At 41.3% G+C, this 21,982-nt stretch overlaps 1 protein-coding gene across 3 annotated transcripts in view; it reads right to left on the bottom strand.

The window, feature by feature from the left end:
* Positions 1-18,710: 18,710 nt before the first annotated feature.
* TNNI3K (TNNI3 interacting kinase) overlaps positions 18,711-21,982 on the bottom strand; it is a 292,001-nt gene continuing 288,729 nt past the window's right edge. For all 3 annotated transcript variants that reach the window (XM_040470642.1, XM_040470643.1, XM_040470644.1), the window contains one exon: positions 18,711-19,240. In XM_040470642.1, the coding sequence (XP_040326576.1) occupies positions 19,164-19,240 (77 nt within the window). In that variant the 3' untranslated portion in view covers positions 18,711-19,163. The remainder of the gene's footprint in view (positions 19,241-21,982) is intronic.

Genomic DNA, 21,982 nt, shown 5'->3' with positions numbered 1-21,982 from the left:
TGTTCTTGTCTAAAATCATGGTCGGTCTCAGGTCTTCTGACCCCAAACACTGATGTTTTTCATCTCTCACACTATCTTCTAGGAAGAGATGTTTTAATAGATACTAAGATACTACATGCACACTTATACATGTTTTCGTTTACTTGTAGAAGGAGGGAGAAAAAACTTACAGAGAAAATAAGGAAGGGTGAGTTTGAGAGTGACTTTGAAAGAATTCCAACTGTATTTATTCCCTGTTCTCTTTTATCTCTTACAGCTGGCTACAGTGACAGGAAACTTCTTTTAAATGATGTATTCAGGGGCGCCTGGGTGGCGCAGTCGGTTAAGCGTCCGACTTCAGCCGGGTCACGATCTCACGGTCCTGAGTTCGAGCCCCGCGTCGGGCTCTGGGCTGATGGCTCAGAGCCTGGAGCCTGTTTCCGATTCTGTGTCTCCCTCTCTCTCTGACCCTCCCCCGTTCATGCTCTGTCTCTCTCTGTCCCAAAAATAAATAAATGTTGAAAAAAAAAATTAAAAATAAATGATGTATTCAGGTGGCTTAGAAGAGGAAAGAACAAATCTCATTAATATATACTGTATCAGCAAGAAGGGAATTATATTTACAGCCAATCAAAGAATATGGTAAATTATTTAAATAATTGAAGAGAGAAAAGTAGACAACGAAAGTAAAGGTGGGCAGAATAGGCTACTTATTTTTTTAATTACGCCTTTTCTATGGCTTTATAAATTCTTTGTTATAAGTTTGAAGTATAGTTGAGTTCCTTAAAATTTCTAAGACCAGTAATTTTGCCACAATTATTGCCCCTAGAAAATGATTGTTTGAGAAAAGAAAAGAAAGCCTTAAAGATTCATCTAATAAGTGAAATATTCCAACAACATCAAGGACAGCCCAGGAGAGGCCACTTCTGACCTTGGACAATATTTCCTTCCAGTCTTCTATACCACCTGATTGTGTCCTTTAAAAGAATCTCCCTGTCACCACAGTCAGGAGCAAGAGGTACAAGGGAACAGGGAATAAATACAACTAGAATTTTTTTCAAAGTGACTCTCAAACTCACCCTTCTTTTTACTTTGTTAGGTGTTTTCCTTTCGTTTAATACTGTGCCCTGTGACAGGAAATCTATAAAGGGAAATATAAATTCTGTAAGATAAAATGCTGGATTATTTGAGAAATACACATTCTTTTTGAAATTCCTTCCAGAAGTCTCAGACTCTTTATGATTTTTTTTTTCAACGTTTATTTATTTTTGGGACAGAGAGAGACAGAGCATGAACGGGGGAGGGTCAGAGAGAGAGGGAGACACAGAATCGGAAACAGGCTCCAGGCTCTGAGCCATCAGCCCAGAGCCTGACGCGGGGCTCGAACTCACGGACCGCGAGATCGTGACCTGGCTGAAGTCGGACACTTAACCGACTGCGCCACCCAGGCGCCCCTCAGACTCTTTAATAATCTGTGCAACCCTTACAATACTTTGCAATGATGCAATACCCCCATGTTTTATTAGGGAAACGAGAGTACATGGAACATTCCTGGGACAGAGATTCTGGAGCCAAAATCTATTTAAGACAGCCAAAATCTATTTAAGACACAGCTCTCTGCCTCCTTTGTGAAATGTTTCCTGGTCTTTATTAAATATCTACTTATAACTAAAGGTTACGCTAAAGAAAATAATTATAGGAGAAATCTCTTACTTGTTCAGGAGCTGGTTACTAATGTGACACAGAGATCTTCAAGCCGGCATGGGGGTCCCCTGAAGGGAAATGAAGCTTTTCAAGGGATTCACAGGCAAGGCTACTTTCCAAGTGTTCAGCCTCCACATGCACTTTTGTCATAAAATGGACTTAAAAACTAGCCTGCACTCAAGGTCTCCCTTTGCCAGGTTCCTGTTCTCTCTTCACCATAGGTGTCACCATAAGTCTTTGTTCATTTACCAACTTTCTGTGTGGTCTCTGGGATGTCACAAATGCTGGACAATTTGAAATATGGTTGTAGGTATTGAGAATGGGAATGACCTCAGTGACTGGTTAACGAATCCTTCTGAAAGTCAAGTGGTTTTCAATTCTTTGTTTTCAAGAAAACCAACTGAGGACTTAATTGAGTTATCAGCTGATAAGCCATTAAAATAAGTTTTGGTATTTGATCAGTCTGGGGTTTTTGGCAAATCACTCAGAAGGAGGTCAGAGAAGATATTGCAGCACAATACACCAAACCGCTTCCACTCCCATCTCTTATGCAATGTGCACAAATCCGACATTTGTTCACCTATACGAATAAAACAGAAAATGCAATAGAACTGATGGTCAACACTCTCATTTAGTGTAAAAGTATCCATTCACAGATACACAAACTAATTAAAAATTGAAGTCACCATTTTTTTATGTTTATTTATTTTTGAGAGACAGAGAGAGAGAGAGAGAGAGAGAGAGAGTGGGGGAGGGGCAGTGAGAGAGGGAGACACAGAATCCGAAGCAGACTTTGAGCTGGCAGCACAGAGCCTGATGCGTGGTTCGAGCTCAAGAACCACGAGATCATGACCTGAAACAAATTCAGATACTTAACCAACTGAGCCACCCAGATGCTTCTAGAAGTCACCATCTTGAGAGATGCATTTCTACTTTTACTTTTTATGTGTAACGTTTATAAAACCTTATCATATATGTATGTTGTTTCGATCAAATGCATATTACTCATTATTGCAATGATAGCTCAGCCCAGAAGAAATTTAACACATAGAAACTTATATTCATAAGAAAAGTTTTCTAGGAGTGCCGAGGTGGCTGACAATCTGACTTGATTTCAGCTCAGGTCATGATCTCAAAGGTCGTGACATGGGGCTCTGCGTTGACAGAGCAGTGCCTACTTGGGATTCTTTCCCTCTCTCTCTGCCCTCCCTGGCTCATGCTCTCTCTCTCTCCCTCTCTCTCAAAAATAAGTAGACATTTTTTTTTTAAAAAAAAGAAAATTTTTACAGAGACAAAAAAGCAGATTCTGAACTATGAAGAACAAACTGAAGGGAGGTGGGTGAGGGGATGGGTGAAATAGATGAAGGGGATTAAGAGCACACTTATCATGATGAACACTGATTAATTTATGGAATTGTTGAATCACTATATTTTGCACCTGAAACTAATATAACATTGTATGTTAATTATACTGGAATTCAAATAAAAAAAGAAATATTTGAATTAAATATTATACAATAATTTAGTTACAGAGAAGTATGACAGGACAATCAAAAAAGACTTTCATGGGGTGCCTGGGTGGCTCAGTCGGTTGAGTGTCCGACTTCAGCTCAGGTCATGATCTCGCAGTCTGTGAATTCGAGCCCGCGTTGGGCTCTGTGCTGACAGCTCAGAGCCTGGGGCCTGCTTCGGATTCTGTGTCTCCCTCTCTCTCTGCCCCTCCCCTGTTCATGCTCTGTCTCTCTCTCTGTCAAAAATAAATAAACATTAAAAAAATAAATAAAAAATAAAAATTAAAAAAAGACTTTCAAACATAAAAATACACCACAGTAGGAAAAAATCTGTGGGCCAAGTGGAATGGAAATTAAGAAAAAAATAATGTGAGGGGCACCTATGTGGGTCAGTCAATTAAACATCTGATTTTTGCTCAGGTCATGATCTCCCTGTTTGTAGGTTCGAGCCCCGCATCAGGATCTGTGCTGACAGCTCGGAGCCTGGAGCCTGCTTTGGATTCTGTGCCCTCCTCTCTCTCTCTGCCCCTCCCCTCTCTCTCTGCCCCTCCCCTGCTCATGCTCTGTCTCTCAAAAATTAATACTTTTTAAAAAAGAAAAAAAAAGAAAAAAAAGAATGTGAGATTTCCTAAGCTAAAGAAGAGCTTAGCCATATACTTTTGAAAATGGATATCTTAGTTCAGTTTCCCCAGGAAATGCTCCAGAACAAAAGCTTGCATGCAGAATGTTTACTGGGGCATGCTCTTGGGAATAACAGTATGGGAGAGTGAGGGAAGCAGAAATGGGTGGAAGGAGAAGGTGGGCTGTGATGTCATCACCCCAGAAACTTCTATTGCCGCTAAGGCCGCAGTCCATCATGTGGGAAGCTCTGGAGCTCTGATGGCAAAAAAAGGCAGAAGGAGCCGGGTCTCTGAGTCCCCACTATAGGCCAGTCACTGATGTTGGCTGTTTCCTCAGGAGGGAGCATAACCTTTGAGTGGTAGCTCCCTTCAGTCAAAATCACTTCCTGTGGAAGACTCAGATATGAGCCAGCAGCAGACCCCACCCCAGCAAGGGAATGAATGTATTGACTGAGAATGGGGTATCTTGGCACCGCCCCCAACATCCAATACATGGATAAAATGGATAGGAAACTGCGATAGCATTTTGATTTCTTTGGACCCATTTAAGAAAGAGATATAACAGTTTTACCTAAAACATCCCATTTTATAACATGCTAGAAACGACATCTGTAAGTACTATTTAAACTTATAGGAAAATTTGTAGATGTCAATGAAAAAAATGTGCGAGCGGGTCCTGACAGCTTTCCAAAGTTCTCTCAGTGGTTATGTAAGCAAACATATTTGAAGAGCACTGGTATAATGGACCAGGTGACTAGCACATGGCTGCTGTTCCTCTAGCTGCAAGGCATGGCAGCTTTCTCAAGTGAGTTGCTAAAAGGTCGAGTAATGCATGAAGTTTATTTTGGCTACGTACTATTGAAGTGATTGTCAGAAAAATAAATGAGTGGGTCATGCAGCTTGGGGGTGCTACAGGGAAGAAGAATCCTAGCACAATGTCTAGCTGTTTCTAGGGAAGGAAATGTGCCTCTGGAGTGTGTCCAAGTACACAGTCAAGGCAGTCAACAGTTGTACTCGAACAGTGACTCAGGGTTGGAGAGCAGGGGTCAGCAAAGTCTTTCTATAAAGGAACAGATGTTACACATTTTAGGTTTTGTGGGATGTATAGTCACAGCTTCTCAATCCTACCATGTTAGGGCAAAAGCAACCATGGACAATGCTTATGTGAGTGAGATTGTGTCTCAATAAAACTTTACTGACAAAAGAAAGGTAGAATGCTAGATTTGGCCTGAACACTGTATTTTTCTAACCTGCACTAGAAAGCAATCAAGTAAGTAGTTCTAAAACTACGTAGACTAATCCTCACTTCCCAATATGCCACAGAAATTTTAGTTTTCAGAAATACTCCCTAATCATAAAGGTTTGGAAACGACTGGTATGAGGAACAAATTGCCCTTTAATCCCTCGGTGGAACGGATGATTTATTAGAATCTTTCTTTCTCTTTAAGACTGTTGTTAAATCTTAGCCATGTTTTCGCTCCATCCTTCCCCTCCTTCGCCATCTTCTCTGGTACATCTGTTAGGGTGCAAACATGAGGTGCTGCGAAGAAGGAAAAAGGAACCCGAGAGTTCTGACAATCACACTTCATGTAACATGGGCTGACTTGTTCTGCAATAGAGTGTCAGCTCCATGAGAGAAGAAGCATGCTCTGTTCTGGCCCACGTTCAATTCCCTGTGCCAAGAACACTGTCTGGCACATGGCACACATTCAATAAATATCTGGTAAATGAATGGCTAAATGATATAAAATGCAGATTGAGATAATGTTTTATAGGTTGTCCTGAACATTTAAGCCCAAATTCAATTGAAATTGATAAGATGCAGGAAGCATCTAAATTTGTTGGCTGAAAATGATATTTTCATACAATTTTAGAGGTAACAGGGACACTAGAGATCAGAGATTCCACCATTTCCTTTTCAGATACCAGGTTGAGAAAGCAGTGGCCCAAAAGTTCTGAGGACTGGGCTATGCGTTGGTTAAGGACAAAGTGGGATTAGAACTCCTATCTTTAGTCGAGAGCCTATTTCACTTCACAATGCTGCTGCTCGTCGGTCAGATTTTCTTTTTGGAGATGCGAAACCCTGATTTCTAATCAAATCCATTCTCTAAAACTTGGTGGCTTGTTTTTATTTTGTTTTTTTAGGACTGCTAACCTAGTCATTGCTTTGCAAACACTGAAATGCAAGTTTTCAAATGCAGTGTAGGTGAAACATTTTGGTTGTGTGGATTATAGATGTCTCCAAGGTTATCATTGCCTGTTTGTAATCCCCACTGACAATGCAAAGGTTTATAGCTAGAGACAGCAGAAATCCCACATGCTAGTTATTTTATGCACACACGCACACAGGCGCGTGTGTGCGTGCGCACGTACACACACACACACTCACACACACACACACACGCCTGTCATGGATTAATTTAAAGAAAAGAAAATCTCTGAGAATGAACAAACTCTCCCCACTGAACTGATCATAATGTTAGTGGCTGTCTACTTAGCACAGAATTCTGCAGGAGAATTCAACAAACTACAAACCTATTTAAGCATGTACAGATTGGCTTAACAACTCAAATCTAAATCTCTGGTTCTCAATTTTGGCTGCACATAAGAATTCTCCTGAGGAAATTTTTTAAATCTCTGAGGGTGAGAGTCAGTCTTCAGGATTTAAAAAAATCTCCACAGGTGATTAATCCATGTAGTCAAGGTTTTACACCACAGACTTCAAGTCTGAGTAACTCCCGATTTGAAAAGGTAGACTGTAATGTGATTTCAGAATTCTAACTTAACAGGTATAATATAGCTTAACACATTTTGCTTTTACTACTTTGCTCATTTTATTCTTTTACTCCTTTACTCATTAAGCCTCACAATGCCATGAGGAAGGTACTATTATCCCCATTCTATAGATGAGACTGAGACACAAAAACGTGAAGTAATATGCTCAAATCACAGAGCTAGGAAGTGTCTCCACTGGGACTTAACCCAGAAGAAAATGGCTCCATCTGTAAAAGTTCTCAACATTTACCTGGCATGAGACTGTCCTGGAGGGCTGATTCAATTAGAATTTGCTAGAGTTTGTCATTCATTAGGGCTGCAGGGTACCTGAGAGTTTGCATTTGTAACAAGTCCCTATATGATGCTGATGTTGCTGGGCCAAGGACCAGACTTTGAGAATCTAGAGTTCAAACTGTGTTTTAAAAAGCCTGCCAGGTGATATGGATGCACACTTAAGTGTGAGAACCCCTGTTCACAATGGCTCTTAGCCTGAGCTGCACATTAGGATCTACTGGGAAGCTTTAAAAAGCTCTGATGCCAGGCTGCACTCCAGACCATTACAATCTCTGGGGAGTAGGGCCAGCACCAGTCTTTTTTAAAGCTCCCCATCCAGCTACGGTAGAGAATCACTGCTTTAGAGTGTACTCTCTTAGCTGCAACATTCTATCCTGCCCTCCATGTGGAGATGAAGGCTTCCAAAGCACTGTACTGCCACAGTTACAACACTGGTCTGGTCGTGATGAGCACCGGGTGATGGATAGAAGTGTTGAATCACTGTATTGTACGCCTGAGACTAATACAACCCTGTATGTTAACTAACTGGAATTAAAATAAAAACTTAAAAAAGAATCAGGCTGGGATCATTGCTCTGTCACTGGAGAGGCAGTATTTGAGTTATACTCTATTAGGCTCCGTGATGCTTATAAATGTTCTTCCCATTACCTAGGAGGTCCCTTCTAGAGGAGAATAAACACTTCTCCATCAGTAGTGAGATGCTGTTGTTTTCAAATCTTAATCTCCATTTGCAAACTGTAAGATCTGTGAAGCTGAATCCTGGTGGATTTGTGGGTGATTTAGCTTATGGCCAGCCATCACATCTTAAACGCCATTTCTCAACCAAGAGAGTCTGTACACATGGCAATTTCTAGCCCATGTGTCTCCTAAGAATCAGTGTAAAATGGTTAGGCACTCTGAGCGACCCAAGTCAAGGGATTTCCACTATCCTGAGTACTTCTAACCAGGATGAGAAACAGCTTCAGACTTGTCCAGTTCACACCTAACAAAACAAGTGCTCCAGTTGATCCTCAAGTATTGGGGAAAGGCAAAATCACAGTATATATCCACCTTGCCTTCCAAAAGTTAGGTCCACGGAACATCAGGGTAAAATAAACAACAATGGGTTGAAGAAAACCGACAAAGAGAAAAGTAAATCAGAAAGGGTAGCCTGAGGAAAAGAGATGGAAAGGGACAGAGAGAGTCTGGATTATACCTTGTTGGTGTATAATAGTGGTTTGTGCCTACAGGTCATTATCACATAAACCTTGCATTGTTCTCATGAAGTAAAATCGCATAGTAAACAGAAGAAAATTGGGCAATAATTCTAATTTTTATTTTACAAATGAGTAAAAAGGCCCTGAAATTTTTCTACCTTTCTCTTCCTAAATGTTGCATTCTGTGTAATTTCTTCAGGGCTATCTGCCAATTCTCTTTATCTGTGTCTAATCTTCTAAGTTTGTGCTTTCAACAATTTTTTCATTTCTTCAAGTTGTATTTACTCTTTAATCCAAGTCTACCTGTTCATTTTTGGTGATCGCATGCTGCTTGCTAAATTTTTCCTACTTCATGTCATTTCATTTTTAAAATTCAGTTATTTCCTATTCTGAAATGGATTCTTCTAATATCTAGCATCCTTGGAAGCCTGGATCTATAGTTTGTTACTTCTGCTGACTTTCATTCATAGTGGTTTCTTTCTCATTTGTTTGTATTGAGTTAATCTGAATTGGTGAATAATTCTCTTGGGGTCCAGTTTAATGTGTCAGTCTTTAATAAATCTTCCCCTCATGTGGGCTCAAGGCTTAATCTCCAATTTCAATTCTAATATTCCATCACTCTCAGGGCACCCTGGCTCCTCCCTTGTTTTGGTTCACTTTTTAAAAAAAGAGTTTCCCTATTCCCTGCAAGTTCAGCAGTAAAATAAAAATTTAAGTTTTAGGCAGAATCTATTTGTATTGTCGTCAGAAATTTCTTGAGGTAGTGAGTCTCTATATTACAAAAGGCAGAGTTTTTGACATAATCTTCAAAATAATTACATCATCTAATTGTAAAGTAAGAGAATATTTTTTTTCAAATATTCATAGGTACAAGTTCCCCCAAATAAGGTTTGGATTGACTGTGAAGATACCAGCAATAGAGACTAAACTTTCCAGCAACTAAAGCTTCTCAAATGACGGTTTAACACAATTGTCTTAAAATGGTTGCGAAGAGATTTTAAAATTGCAATGCTCTTACTATTGGCATTTAACATTGTAGTGCTCTTTTTAGTGGCATTTAAAATTGTAGTTCTCTTGTTGGTGGTATTTCTTCCCATATTTCAACTCCAAGGAAGAGTTCATGTATGGGTCATGGAAATAACTAGGTTGTATGAAACTTTAGAGAAGCAAAGAATTGACGTAGTCTATCCTCTGAGTACTCACCTCATTTTTCAATTGCTTTCACTCTCCTGTAACTTGTCCACTACAGATGGTAGAATAAGGGCTTAGGTCCTCTTTCGATTTAGAAGCGAGGAACAGGGGAATAGGCCAATGTCAATTTCTGGGTTTTGATATTGTTCTATAGTTCTATAAGATGTCCCACTGGAGGAACCTAAGTGAAGAATACACAGGACCTCTCTGCACTCTCTATTTTTGCAAGTTCCTGTGAAATGATCATTATTTAAAATTAAAAGTAAAAAGAAAAAAGAATAGCAGTGGGGAGACTAGAGTAAGGCTGAAGCTAGCAAGGGGGTGTGAGGGAGAACGTTGTACCTGGCTCTTACCAGGCCTCCAAAGAGCTGGAAGAAGGGACTCTTTGTGGCACCCTTGGGATTTGTCCTAGTTCTCCAAAGGCATAGTGGGCCAGAGCCCTAACTAGTGATAACAAACATCATTTGCCTGCTGTGAGATCCCTGAGTGACCCGGCAAGGTGACAAGCCCCTGGATGAGAGTGTAGACAACCAGTCATCTTCTCCTTGGAGATCCAACTAATGGCTCCCTTCAAATGTTATGTTGATAGCTATTCATGCGATGTTTACAAATAAACACCATAAATTAGCACCACGGGAAAAATGAACTCCATAGAGTCTATGAAAATAGGAGGAAACATGACTTTCAAGGCACATTGTTTAAAATGTGGGGCATAGGAGGATCTGTTTTTAACCAGGCTAAGAACACTGATAACATTTGTAAACACATAAACATTTGTAAACAGGAGTACTTACTGTGGTTCTGATTAATTGCAATATATGCTTATATTATGAATTATCACTTTCTATACAGTAGTAAGACATTTGACAGGAAAATTGCACATAAGGAGGTGTCTCTTTGTGATTCTTGAGCTGTATTAATATTTTAAAGCAATTAAAAGCTTAATGGATAGGGTGGGAGAAAGGAACAAACTAATTTAGCTTTAGCAAGCAACTTGAACATTCTCCACCACTCACTATTTTACGTTTTGCAGAATTTCCATCTGTATTAATAACTTATTACTTCTATTAAACATGCATTTTCCCTAAAGCCTAATGTTTCTTCAGTAGAGACCAATTAACTGGGACATTCTTTTCTAAGCTAGCCAATTATTTTAATTACTAGAATTTTTTAAAAAATGTGCTTGCTTTGCATAGATTTGACCAGTTGAATTTGCCCCCCCTCCCCCAAATGCATGGACTTTGTATTCTAGAAGATGGAAGGTTTTTGGTGAATATGTGGATGCCAAAAATACTTGTAGAACTTTGGGGCTCTGCAGAGCAGCAGACTAACAATCTTGTGTCAGTACTCCATTGCTTTTCATCCTCCTCTCTAACTTGGTGCCTTTCCAATCCAGCCGTCTTTTGTTAATAATTATTGCTTTATTAATTAATTCAGCTTCCTTATTCTCTTTGTGAAGAACCATGGCTTGAAGGATGAGCAGGCAATTACAGAAACTAAGGAGGAGCTATAAGGTAGTAGGTGGGCTCTATTATAACAAAACTTGAGGGTGTGCTCCCTTATTCTCTTGAGACTGGTACCAAAAAGTACACAAAGCCCATATTTAATGAGCATTGAAGAGTTAAAAGCAAAAGTAATAAAAAGACATTTCATTAATTAGACCTCCATGGAGGTGAGGGATGCTTCCGCTGAAAGAATGAGCACCACAGACACAGAGTTTGTGGGGTCAGGGGGGGGGGGGGGGGGGGCAGGGGGTGGGGGATGGGGAGGGGGTGGGGGATAGGGAGGGGGGAGGGGAGTGGGGGGGGGTTAGTACCCTCCTGGCACTGTCAGGAAGCCAGTTATTTTCATGCAAATGACAGGACTTCCCAAAAGGCATGCAAAAAGTCATTTCCAGCTTGCAGAGAGACACTGAACACACAACTAGGGAGGAGAATAAATACGAGTGATGATGAGAAGGCTAAATAGGAATGTCCTAATAAAGTAGAAAAATGAGTGAGCAGACTGGTGGAATGGGAGAAATCCCAAGAATCAAAAGGAAAGAGGTAAAAATCAGCTTATAGAAATTTAGAGCAAGGGTAACAAACATCCAGAACTGTTACCACTTTTGCTGGTGATAGGGGGACTTACAGAGGGCATGACCAAACACAGTCGTGCTGAGTACATCACACCTAACAGCTGAAACAGAGTGAAAATGGTGTTAGATTCATTAAAAAAGGAGGCCACGAGAGTGAGGTGGTTCTAACACCTCAGTACCTTCTGTAAGCAAACCCAAACCTAGGCCTCTCAATGTCTCAAGGTTAAGAAATTAAAACCTAAGAACAACCAATCACAAGCAGCCAACTAAGCTTTCCCAAATAAGGCAACTGCTTAAGCTGTAGTCAATCAAATAATTTCCTTGCTTTGCTTCCTTGTCTTTTCTATAAAAGTCTTGGTCCCATTTCCTGTGGGTGAAGCAGTCCTAACCACTTCTGGTTTGGTTCTGCCCTATTCAAATAGATTTTCACTCAAAGAAACTTAACATTTTGAATATGCCTCACTTTATCTTGTAACAACAGAGAAAACAGGATACTCAAAAAGTGCTGAAAGAAACAACGCTAAAATTGGGTCTTAGCCTAGCTGCCTCCTGAACCCTTCATTCATTTGTTAATTCATTCTTACTCTAATTGAATTATTCTTTGACCACTTACTCCTTCATTCCACAAACCACTCCTTACTATGGAGGAGCTAGTGGTCAAAATTCAAATCATTTGCATGCCTGCTATCCTAGTTTGGTCTTAGAAGAAGGCAGACCCCCAGCAAAAGCTCATAAACTGTTTACTTCTTCAGTAATGCAATCCCTGGTAGCAGGAACCAGGAAAGTAGGAATATGGAGGAGAGGAGGGAGAGCCAACCCTACAGTGTGGTGTTGAGCTGGATGCCATTTGGTATCAAGGGTGACTGATTGCCAGTCTCACCAAATTGTTTTCTGAAGCACTATGACTGCCTCAGGACAAGGGGTTGTGGTAAAGAGAGGAGAAGAACTGATTTCCTGGCTCTGGTGTCTCATTGGTCAAAGGATTACTCCACAGGTGCACAGGTGTTAACAGCCAGGTTCTGTTGCAAAGGTCTACAGAACCTGAGACATGTCTCCTCAAGCAATAAGGGAGGGAGCTTAATAGCAGTGATCTGGGAGGTGCAGGGCAGTAGAGACCTAGCCTGACCTGAGGCAAGGCATGGTCAGGTTGCCCACAAGAAGTTGGTTATGGTGATGGTGGGTGACTTAATGGCAAATGGCATAGGTGAGGCCAAGAAGATCTGAAATGACCCTTAAGAGGTGTCTACTGCTTGAATCTTGGAGACATTAGTAATTAACTGTTTATGTTTAATTTAACTGCATTGCAAATCTGGTTATTGTAATGCCCGAAGTTCCGAAACCTCCCACAAAAGTCCACCAGAGTCGTAAGTCAAAGCCAAGCGGCAAGGGTCGTTTATTGCAGGTTCGAACCTGGTCCTCTGCGCACTCGTTGCCGGTGACGCAAGAGGCCTCGATCAGGGTTGGTACAGCGTTTTTATAGACAGAGACAAATAGCACAGGGGAGGTTTCAAATTATGAGGGGCCTGATTAGTTGATTTTAAAGTAAGGACATTTGTTGTTCTCTGATTGGGCGTCCTTTGTCCTTTGGCGGGAAGGCTTTGTCTGTTACTTGTGGCGGGAGGAAAAAGGGGGAAGGGGGAAGGGGGTAGGGTAGGTGAGGAATGTGCTAAGCAAGCAGGTTTACAGAAGCGAGAAATGCCGGTTAGTTTATGTACAATTACTCATTCCATTACCTATCAGACTACATTTAGAAAGGTTTACAACCCATTCTACTACACAGCGGGTTACATTCAGGAAAGGCCTCACAATGCTCGTAGCAAACAGCAAGCAAAACAGACTTCTCAGCAATGTATTTCTTATCAAAGATCCATAATAAGCAGAAAAGAGAACCTAGCTTTAAACTAAGGAAGGGCTGTCATTTGGATTGTTCCTTTCAGTTATAATTTTATCCATGTTGTGCCTTTTGTGTTATTCTCATTCTTTTTGTTATACGGCCTAAATTGTTGGACCTTAACTTAGGTGTTGTCTTACAAACACATTTTCTCAGCCACAATCCTTTCATTAGTTTCCCAGGAAATAAATGATTAGCCCTTGGTGCTTGATCGATTCCGCTCTCAGTCATGTTATATTAAAGCATGGCCAATTGTTATGGAACATTTATCATGTGCCTCACACCGGGATATGTGCTTTTCATGCATTGTTTTACTTAACCTTCTCTGTGAGGTACAGATGGGAAATCTGAGGATGAAAGTGACTAAGTAACTTGCCCACAAGAGGTCACACAATGAAATAGAACTTCACCAAGTCTGACTCTAATGCTTATACCCTTAACCACTCTGTCAGTGCTTTTCTTTCTTTTCTTTCTTTCTTTCTTCTTTCTTTTCTTTCTTTCTTTCTCTGTTTTTTTTTTTTTTTAAAGAGAAAGAGTTTGAGAACAGGGGACAGGGGCAGAGGGAGAGAGAGATAGAGAGTCCAAGTGGACTCCATGTTCAGTGTGTAGTCCAACTCAGGGCTCGATCCCACGACTCAGGGATCATTACCTGAGCCAAAATCAAGAGTCAGATGCTCAACCAACTGAGCCACCCAGGTACCCCTATGTCAGTGCTTTTCAAAATGTGGTCCCAGGACCAGCAGCACCAGCATCTCCTGGGAACTTACTGGAAATACAAAGGCTTGGGCCCCACTCCAAAGCTTCTGATTTTAAAACCCTGGGGCTGAGACCCAGAAATCTGTATCAGAATAAGTCCTCTAGTAATGCTGACACAGGCTGACATTTAAGAACTGCTTTATGCTATTCTGTTTCCTGCAGTTTTGCACTTGGTATAGGATAAACATACGTCATCGAATGTCCCATTCATTTTTATTCTGATTACTTCAAATTATCCTCAATCTTGACATTGATTTTTTTCCCCTTAGACTAATTTGAGTTTCGGGAAAGGAAAAAAAAAAAAAAAAAAACAACAACAACAACAACAACCCTGAAAGAAGAATCTGGTATTCTTCACTGAGGATTCATTTTTGAAGTGGCGTTGAGCAGACCACCAATTATTATATGAGTACAAAACTGAAGGGCAAACCAACGTTCAAATGATTTTTATTGCATTTCATGGTCTGGCTGGAGTCTTACCCTTTACTGATTAGTTGAGATAAAAGATGAGATGGAGGTTAGTGAAATCAGTGAGCTTCAAACCCTTTTTTAAAGATGGCGAAGATACCTTTCTTCTGCATATAAGCCCATTGCTTAAAAGACAGATACTTGAGATAATATTCTTTTTATCTCACTAATTACACAGAAAGCCTGACTGAGAGTGCTTTGGAGATGTGTCCTCATCAGCAGGGCTTGGCACCCGTGGCAGTGTTTCAATTCAAGAAGCCTAATTTAATTAGTGCCTTGCCACTGGGTCGGCCGCTGTGCTGCCTTGGATCTCTGGCCTGAGGAGAAATGGGCAACCCCTGCTCTTTTTATTTCCAGTTAGCCTCATAAAAGGTAGGATGTCCAAGGAGGGAGAGGAACTTTGCTTCTCCATCATGTTTTGCATACGGTGCTAATTGAGCTGACAGTCTTGGACCACAGTCTGTTACTGCAGCAGCTGAGCCTTCAGCTGATACCGGGGAAGGGACTGCAAATGTCAAATGGCTCATCTTTGCCCTCGTGGCTCTTGAAATATGGAAGGGAACGGATCAGGGGGAGCTCTTCAGTCTGCATGCTTGAGTAACTTCAAGCAACACAAAACTAGGAAGGAATAAGGTATTCAAATCTTACTGGTAATGGCTACACTATCTCTCCCTGCTTTCCCTACCCAGTGTGCTAATGAGGAGTGGAAAACGTGAAACTCCTTGGCTTCCCTAATTGCTGTGCTTTGCCCTCATAACTTTTTTGTTCCTGCTTATCACGGTGAGAGTCTTGCTTCTGTCAATCATTTCTGGTTCATTCTGCCTAGAAAATAACAATGTGTATTTTTTGAGCCTTGAGATTATTCCAGCCCCTTCTTTTCCATAATTAACACAGAGAAAATGATGATGATTATATTTTTGGTTTTACTTTGCAATAATGAGCCACAGCAATCAGGAAAGGTTTGTTTTTTTCTGGTCCCTGAAACTTCTCCTGGGTAATTCCCAAATTTTCCCCAGGACTGCAAAAGTGCAGATTTCTTTGCTTTTACCATGGTTCTGGCTCGTGAACATTTGCTATTTTTATTCTGTTCCCTCCACACAAAGGAGGCAGTACTGGGTAGTGAACAAATCACGGATACTAGTGCAAGGCAAACCTAGTTTTGACACCTGGTTCCAGTCTATACTAGCTTAGATTCATTATCCACTTGAGCAATAAAGAAAAACAATATATCTCCCTTTCCAGAGTTATTTGGAGAAATGAGCGAAATAATAGCACGTATAATCACCAAAAACAGTTCCTGCCACATAGTAAGTGCTCAATAAATGTGTTTTCTTGCTATTTTTACTTAGCATCCTCCTTGTTGGAGAATGCTTTTTTGGTTCTTGTATTTGATTTAAAGGATTTGATTTCTAATTTGATTTCAGGTGTAAATAAGACATTACAAAATAAGACCATCCTAAGGTTGCTGGATCTTGGCTCACACTGCCTCAGAAGGATAAGCTCAGAAGTTTGCTATTTGCTAGGGGGTTTTAGGGACACTGATGGTTATTGTCACATGAGAGAAAAAAATCTCCACCCTTCTCATGCTCTCCGCTTGTAGTACAGCTCTTTGGCTGCATGGTGATTTAAGAATAACAATAAACAATATTTACAACAATATCTGCTATGGTGTTCCAGGAACTATACAATGCATTTTATATTATATGCAATTCTTATAGCAATTCTACAAGAGAAATGTTATTTATTACCATCTTACAAATAATAATAAACTGGAGCTCAGATAGGTTAAGTGACTTGCCCAAGGCTATACAAGTACTGTAGAAGGTCTGAGTGACTTCAGGGAGAGAAGGAAGGAAGGAAAGAAGGAAGGAAGGAAGGAAGGAAAAAGAAGGAAAGGAAATTATGACAGAGCAAGAGAGAGAGAAAGAAATCAGGTCCTTCATTTCAGATGTATTATCTAGCACTAGCCTTTCCCTGTACCACTAGCACCCATTTTTCCCTCTTTCCCAGGGAAATGTCAGCTTTGGAAATAATTTAACCCAAATAATCACTCTGTTGGAATAACTCTTTCCTGGTGCTGCTGTAATTTGGCTTACAATTATAGCTAATTGAACATCTTCGAAGTGAGCTCAGTGCTGCATGCACATCGAAAAAAATGTAATGTGCTAAGCATGCAAAAACATGATCACAGAAGTTCATTTTTACCAGCAGAAAAAGAAAGCAATTAGTGAGACATTTTTCAGCAAGGAGGAAAAAACACACGCACGCACACACACACACACACAACCTCATGATCTCAAGACTAGCTCTGAGATGATAGCTGGGCCCCATTAAAGGTGCAGTAATGAAAAGGGCTTGCGAGCTACAGGTTGGCATCTGTGAAAAGGTTCCCCTTCTCAGGAATCAAGACGTATTAGTCTCATTATTTGCAGATACTTGACAAGAGCCAGAGGGAAGCACTAACGTAGGGAGATACATTGTGGAGAGAGGAGGTGGCTAATTAAAGGAAACAAAGAAAGGGAGTGTCACAAATTTGTTCTAGAAAATCCCCCTCTAAAAGAGGTATTTCAGACATAAATTTCAGACATAAATTTTGTCCTTCCTCAGGACATGGCCGCATTCCATGGGAAACTGGAAGGACTGCAGGTTTACCCCAGCACTGTCCTGATTATACATGTAATCAACATCACCCCTACTGTGAATCTTTAGTTAAAACTGGGTATTAAGTTACTCAATTACTTATATTATTATTTTTTTTAACTTTCTAAGGTATTCCTTTCAACTCAACTGATAAAAGGATGAAGGCCACCCCAGGCTAGGTGCTGGCTCATTTCCTAAAGCAGCCAGAGCAGAGGCCTAGAGAGAGAGAGATGTAGAGACAGGGGCTCTTCAGCCAGCTCCTTACTAGAAAGCTTTATGCTTGTATGACCACTTCAAGCTCCTTGTTCCCGTGTATTAGAGAGCCCCTTGGCAAATTGCACGGTGGGAAAGAGCATCTATGACTCCAGAATGACTGGGTGGGGAGACGCAGAGGCTGCAGGCCAAAAAGGAGTGAATGTAAATGGAAGTTCCGTGCTTTTAACTTCTACTGGACTGTAACGGGCTAGCCCCAAGCTGTTCAGAGGACTTACAACTTTGTAACCACAGGTCATAGAAAAGGCTCGGAGAGGTTTTAGAGGTGGGGTCGTTGTTCTGATAGAAATTGCCCTCAAGAAACGTAATTTCTAATCTGTAGGGGGAGAGGGGAGGATGAAGGCGCTCACCACAGACATGGGAGGAACAATCAGCACTTTCCCATCCAGTTCCATTTGTCTATGAGCCCACATTGCTCAGGAGAAGAAAGCAGATTTGTCTAAATGTAGTCAAAGCTCGGCTCTAGATTCCTTTCATTGCTCCTCAAGACCCTAGTTGTCCTCTCAGGATTTATCCTGTCATCCTGGGGCAACTTTGTCCCCCAGGGCACATTTAGAAATGTCTGGAGGCTTTTTAGGGGAGCTGTTACTGGCATCTGGGAGTAAAGGCCAGGAAGCTGTTAAACACCCCACTGTGCACAGGACAGCCCCCACAAAGATGATTCCCTCCGACCTGTAAATAGTGCTGGGATCTAGAAACCTTGATTTAGCGACTACCCAATCTTCCTTTACTCTTTTTTTCATTAGCAAGATTAAAAGCAGTAATTATCACACTGAATTTTCATAGTTTCCTGCCTCTTTTTTTTTTTTTTCCCAAGTCTGCCTTTCAGTAGAAAAACTATTTTGTTTGGTGGAAGGACTCCCTTCTTCCTGAGTGGAATGAACATGGATAGCAGATTTCTCTCTCTCTCTCTCTCTCTCTCTCTCTCTCTTTTGAGTCAACTCTACCCCTGATGTGGGACTTAAACTCACAATCCTGAGATCAAGAGGCCCATGATCTACTGACTGAGCCAGCCAGGTGCCCCCAGCTCTCTCACTTTTTGAAGGAAGGCCAGGGGTACCTCAGACATCCTCCCAGTGCGCTGTGCCGGACTCGGGTATGAACAGCAGGTTTGCATTTGCAGATCAGTTGTTATAACTGTACCAGTAGCATTTATGACACCTTGATGCTGACAGTAACAGGATGCCCAGACACCACAGAGCACTCGGTATGAGGTAGAAAGGAGGCTCAGTAAGTACATGCAGTATTTTGCAAGCGTCTTGATCTGAAGGTCATTACTTCTTTGTACCAATATGTCTTAAAGAACACTTACTCAGAAGTCAGTACACTTCTGAATCCATTTTGGATGACAACAAAGAACTTTAATCACAGAGCTGAACACTAGAGGTAACTTAATGAGAGAAGAAAACGAACAATATTCTACAAAATCAAAGCCGTGGCTCTCAAATGCAAGTCCACATAATTCAGTCTAGGAAAACATAATCATTTTGAAGTGCCCACCATAGTCTTAGGCCCCATCTCCAAGTAATGATATAAATTTGCTCTTTCAGTTACAAAATTCAAACAAATTTTTTACATACATTCTGTCTTGGTTCCTTTGCATTTCATTCCTTAACCATAAAGCCAAAGCCCAACTTGTGGTAGGGAATTAAAGAGGACCAGTATAAACAAGCCACTTTAAGGAGACCTTAGAGGGTAAAATATTATAATTGGAAGCAAGCCTGCCACGGTAGGAATTGTTGCTGTCAGTTTGGGGGAAATCTCTCCTTAGGTATATGCGGAACGCTGTCAGCCGCTGTCCTCAAAGCTGCCACTATTCTGGCCAGAATGGAAATGCATCGGGCTCATGGGATCGGACACGTAGCCTGCATCAGAATAGAAGTTCAGCTGTTACTTATCAGCCTTTCAGTCCATCTTCCCAATTTTTCTTAACCAGCCTCACCCAGTGCACCACAGCTGCCAAGCGGCTCCTCTCGGCTCACATGAACAGAGAGTCTGGGCGAAGGCTGCTGGCAAGCAGTCGTAAAACACAGGCAAAATTTAAAATGCAAACATAGAGCTGAGACTAGAGGAACACAAATGATGGATGTGTGATTTAGACCCACGCAGGCCAAGTTTGGAGTAAAGAAGGGGACTGTTCCAGAAGGGGGTGTATCACGATGGCTAAAATCATGGGCTTACAAGTCAGGCCAGTGTGGGTTTAAACCTTGGCCCCACTACTTACCGGTTCTGTGACTTTTGTCCACTTAACCTTTCTAAGCCCCAGTGTCTTCATCTGTAAATAGGAACACTAACATCACTTATTTGTAAGGTTGGTAACGTTGGTAAGACAATCCGTACAGTGTGTGACACAGTGAGTGTTGAGCAAATGGCAATTTTAAAAAGAAGGTGGAACTAGCAGAGAGAAAAAGGAAAGAGGCACTCTCTACAGCAGGTCAGCTCTGGTTGGGTTTTGTTTTGTTTTTCCTCCCTGAGCACCCGGTTTTTAAGTGTACTTCAATGCTTAGGTCTAAATACCGGTGGTATTTGATGCTCGTTGAAGCAGTAGCCCTGTGTCCACAGAATGCAGCTAGTGGCTCAGGATCCGGCCGCTGTCCTAGAGAACACAGGACACGTGCAGGGAAGCAGTTAACTTTTCCAGCGCAAGTGAGGAAGCCGTTCATTGCTTCTGGGAAAATGGGCACATTTGTCAACAGCTATTGCTGCTTTTGCTCCCTGTGATAGCTGAGTTTTCAGAACCAACTCAGCCATCTACATTTTCATCAAGGCATCTAGCAATATGCAGTTGGATAGGCTTATTTATTTTTGTAAGAAGGGTCTCTGTCAACGTCTCTCAGGCAGCACATAAACTCTCCAGAGAGGAGGTGCTGGGGCTGCTGCTGACTGGCCTGTCTCGCTCACCTCCAGCAGGGTTGACCCCGGTCAGCTGGCAGGAAGGCTGTGGTCAGGGGAAGCTGAGATGAGGGGAGGCAGGATACACACCACTGAATCCTAATTTCCGATGGACCTACATAAAATCTACATCCTAAAGCAAAATAGTTCCTTTTGTTCAGACTGAAACTGCACCTTCATTCCAGGCCTGGATAGATGCTTTCATAAGCTTGCAATCCTTTTATTGCTATCATCAACCTTCTAGTGTACCACATGCGATTTTACTGGCTTGTGATGCTCCAGTGGAAATCTGATTGTGAGTGCACATCCCTCTAGTGTGTGTGTGTGTGTGTGTGTGTGTGTGTGTGGTGGCGGGAAGGGGGGACACTCTCCTTCTGGGATGGGTAGCAAAACCAGCAGGGCCTGGGTGCTGACATTTTTTATTGATGCATCCTGCCAAAGTTGAACGACAGGCCCTTGTGTGGCCACTTGGCTTAAGAGGAACCCAAGTGAAATTTGACCACAGGCTTTAGGAAAAGACTGAGCCGTGTCTGCACATTTTGTTGCTGTAGGGCGAAAGGTCTCACATACAGAGAAAATTGCAATGCATGTAATTTTATCTTCATTTTCTAGCCCTGTCTTTGAGGGTGGAGAGGAAGAAACGGTTCATAATGTAGCTATTTTACCACACTTGGTTTATAAAATGGAAATGGAGGGCAATTAAAGCATTCTTTCTTGTACTACGTGATGTTCCTAGAGGGAGATCTTAAATATATCTTCTTTGCCTGTTGGGGCTCTCACTCCCTTCAAACACCCTAATGTTTTCTTCAACTCTGGCACAAACATGCATAGGGAAACCCAACTTTTGCCTTATTGCATTACTTTTGTCTTCTCCATCTTGAAGAATTCTGCTCAAAGTCTTATTCCTTTAAGAAACAGATCGTTAGGTTAACGAAATGCTTCATCTTGAAATGTTTCATCCACCATGAAAGGAAAGACTTCTGGTCAAAGCACACATTTCAAAGCGTGCCCTGTATTTTGTGGTTGTGTGGTCACATCTGTAAAGGTTTGAAAAAATGATAGTATATCTATAAAAAATGTGATGATGTGACACTTAGAGCACATTTTCCCCGGTTACTGGACTGGCCAATTATGCTGTAAAGCTGATGATAAAAAGCACTCGGCTGCATTCTAAGACACGTCCTGGGAGTTGGAGCACAAAGTTTCCTTTCTTTAATGTTCCCAAGTAGTTTGTCTGCATCTATCCAGAACATTTTTTTTCCCTTCGTTTCTTAAAGGCTTTCTAATGCCTTAGGTAATAATACTTGGCAAACGAGGTGCACTGGTGAGGATCCCAAAGCTGAGGGTTTCCAGGGTCTATTACCATTCACTAAATCAGAGAACCGGGAACACATCATCCAATTTATTCTTCCCCAAACCCAGTTCTTGTAATAAATCTGATCTCTTTAACTGACATACATTTTTTTTTCGGTCCTCCATATTGTCAAGGAAAGTTCCCATGAATAAATGAGCCCATTGTGCTAAAATTCCAATTAAATATAGAGACTCTCGGGCTTAGAGGTTGGAAAAAGGACATTACAGGCCTAGCACATTAATATGGCAGCTGGTGATAAGGGTGATTACCCAGCCTCTGGCTTCCAAGGGCCTGCATAGAACTGTGTTAATTATTTCAAAGAGCTTTATTAATTCCTTCTAAAGTAGACCTGTGCAAAAAG

The sequence above is a fragment of the Herpailurus yagouaroundi genome, unplaced genomic scaffold (genome assembly GCF_014898765.1).
Source record: "Herpailurus yagouaroundi ecotype Mexico unplaced genomic scaffold, PumYag 77, whole genome shotgun sequence".
Classification (NCBI taxonomy): domain Eukaryota; kingdom Metazoa; phylum Chordata; class Mammalia; order Carnivora; family Felidae; genus Herpailurus; species Herpailurus yagouaroundi.
This window is presented reverse-complemented; position numbering and strand designations above follow the sequence as displayed.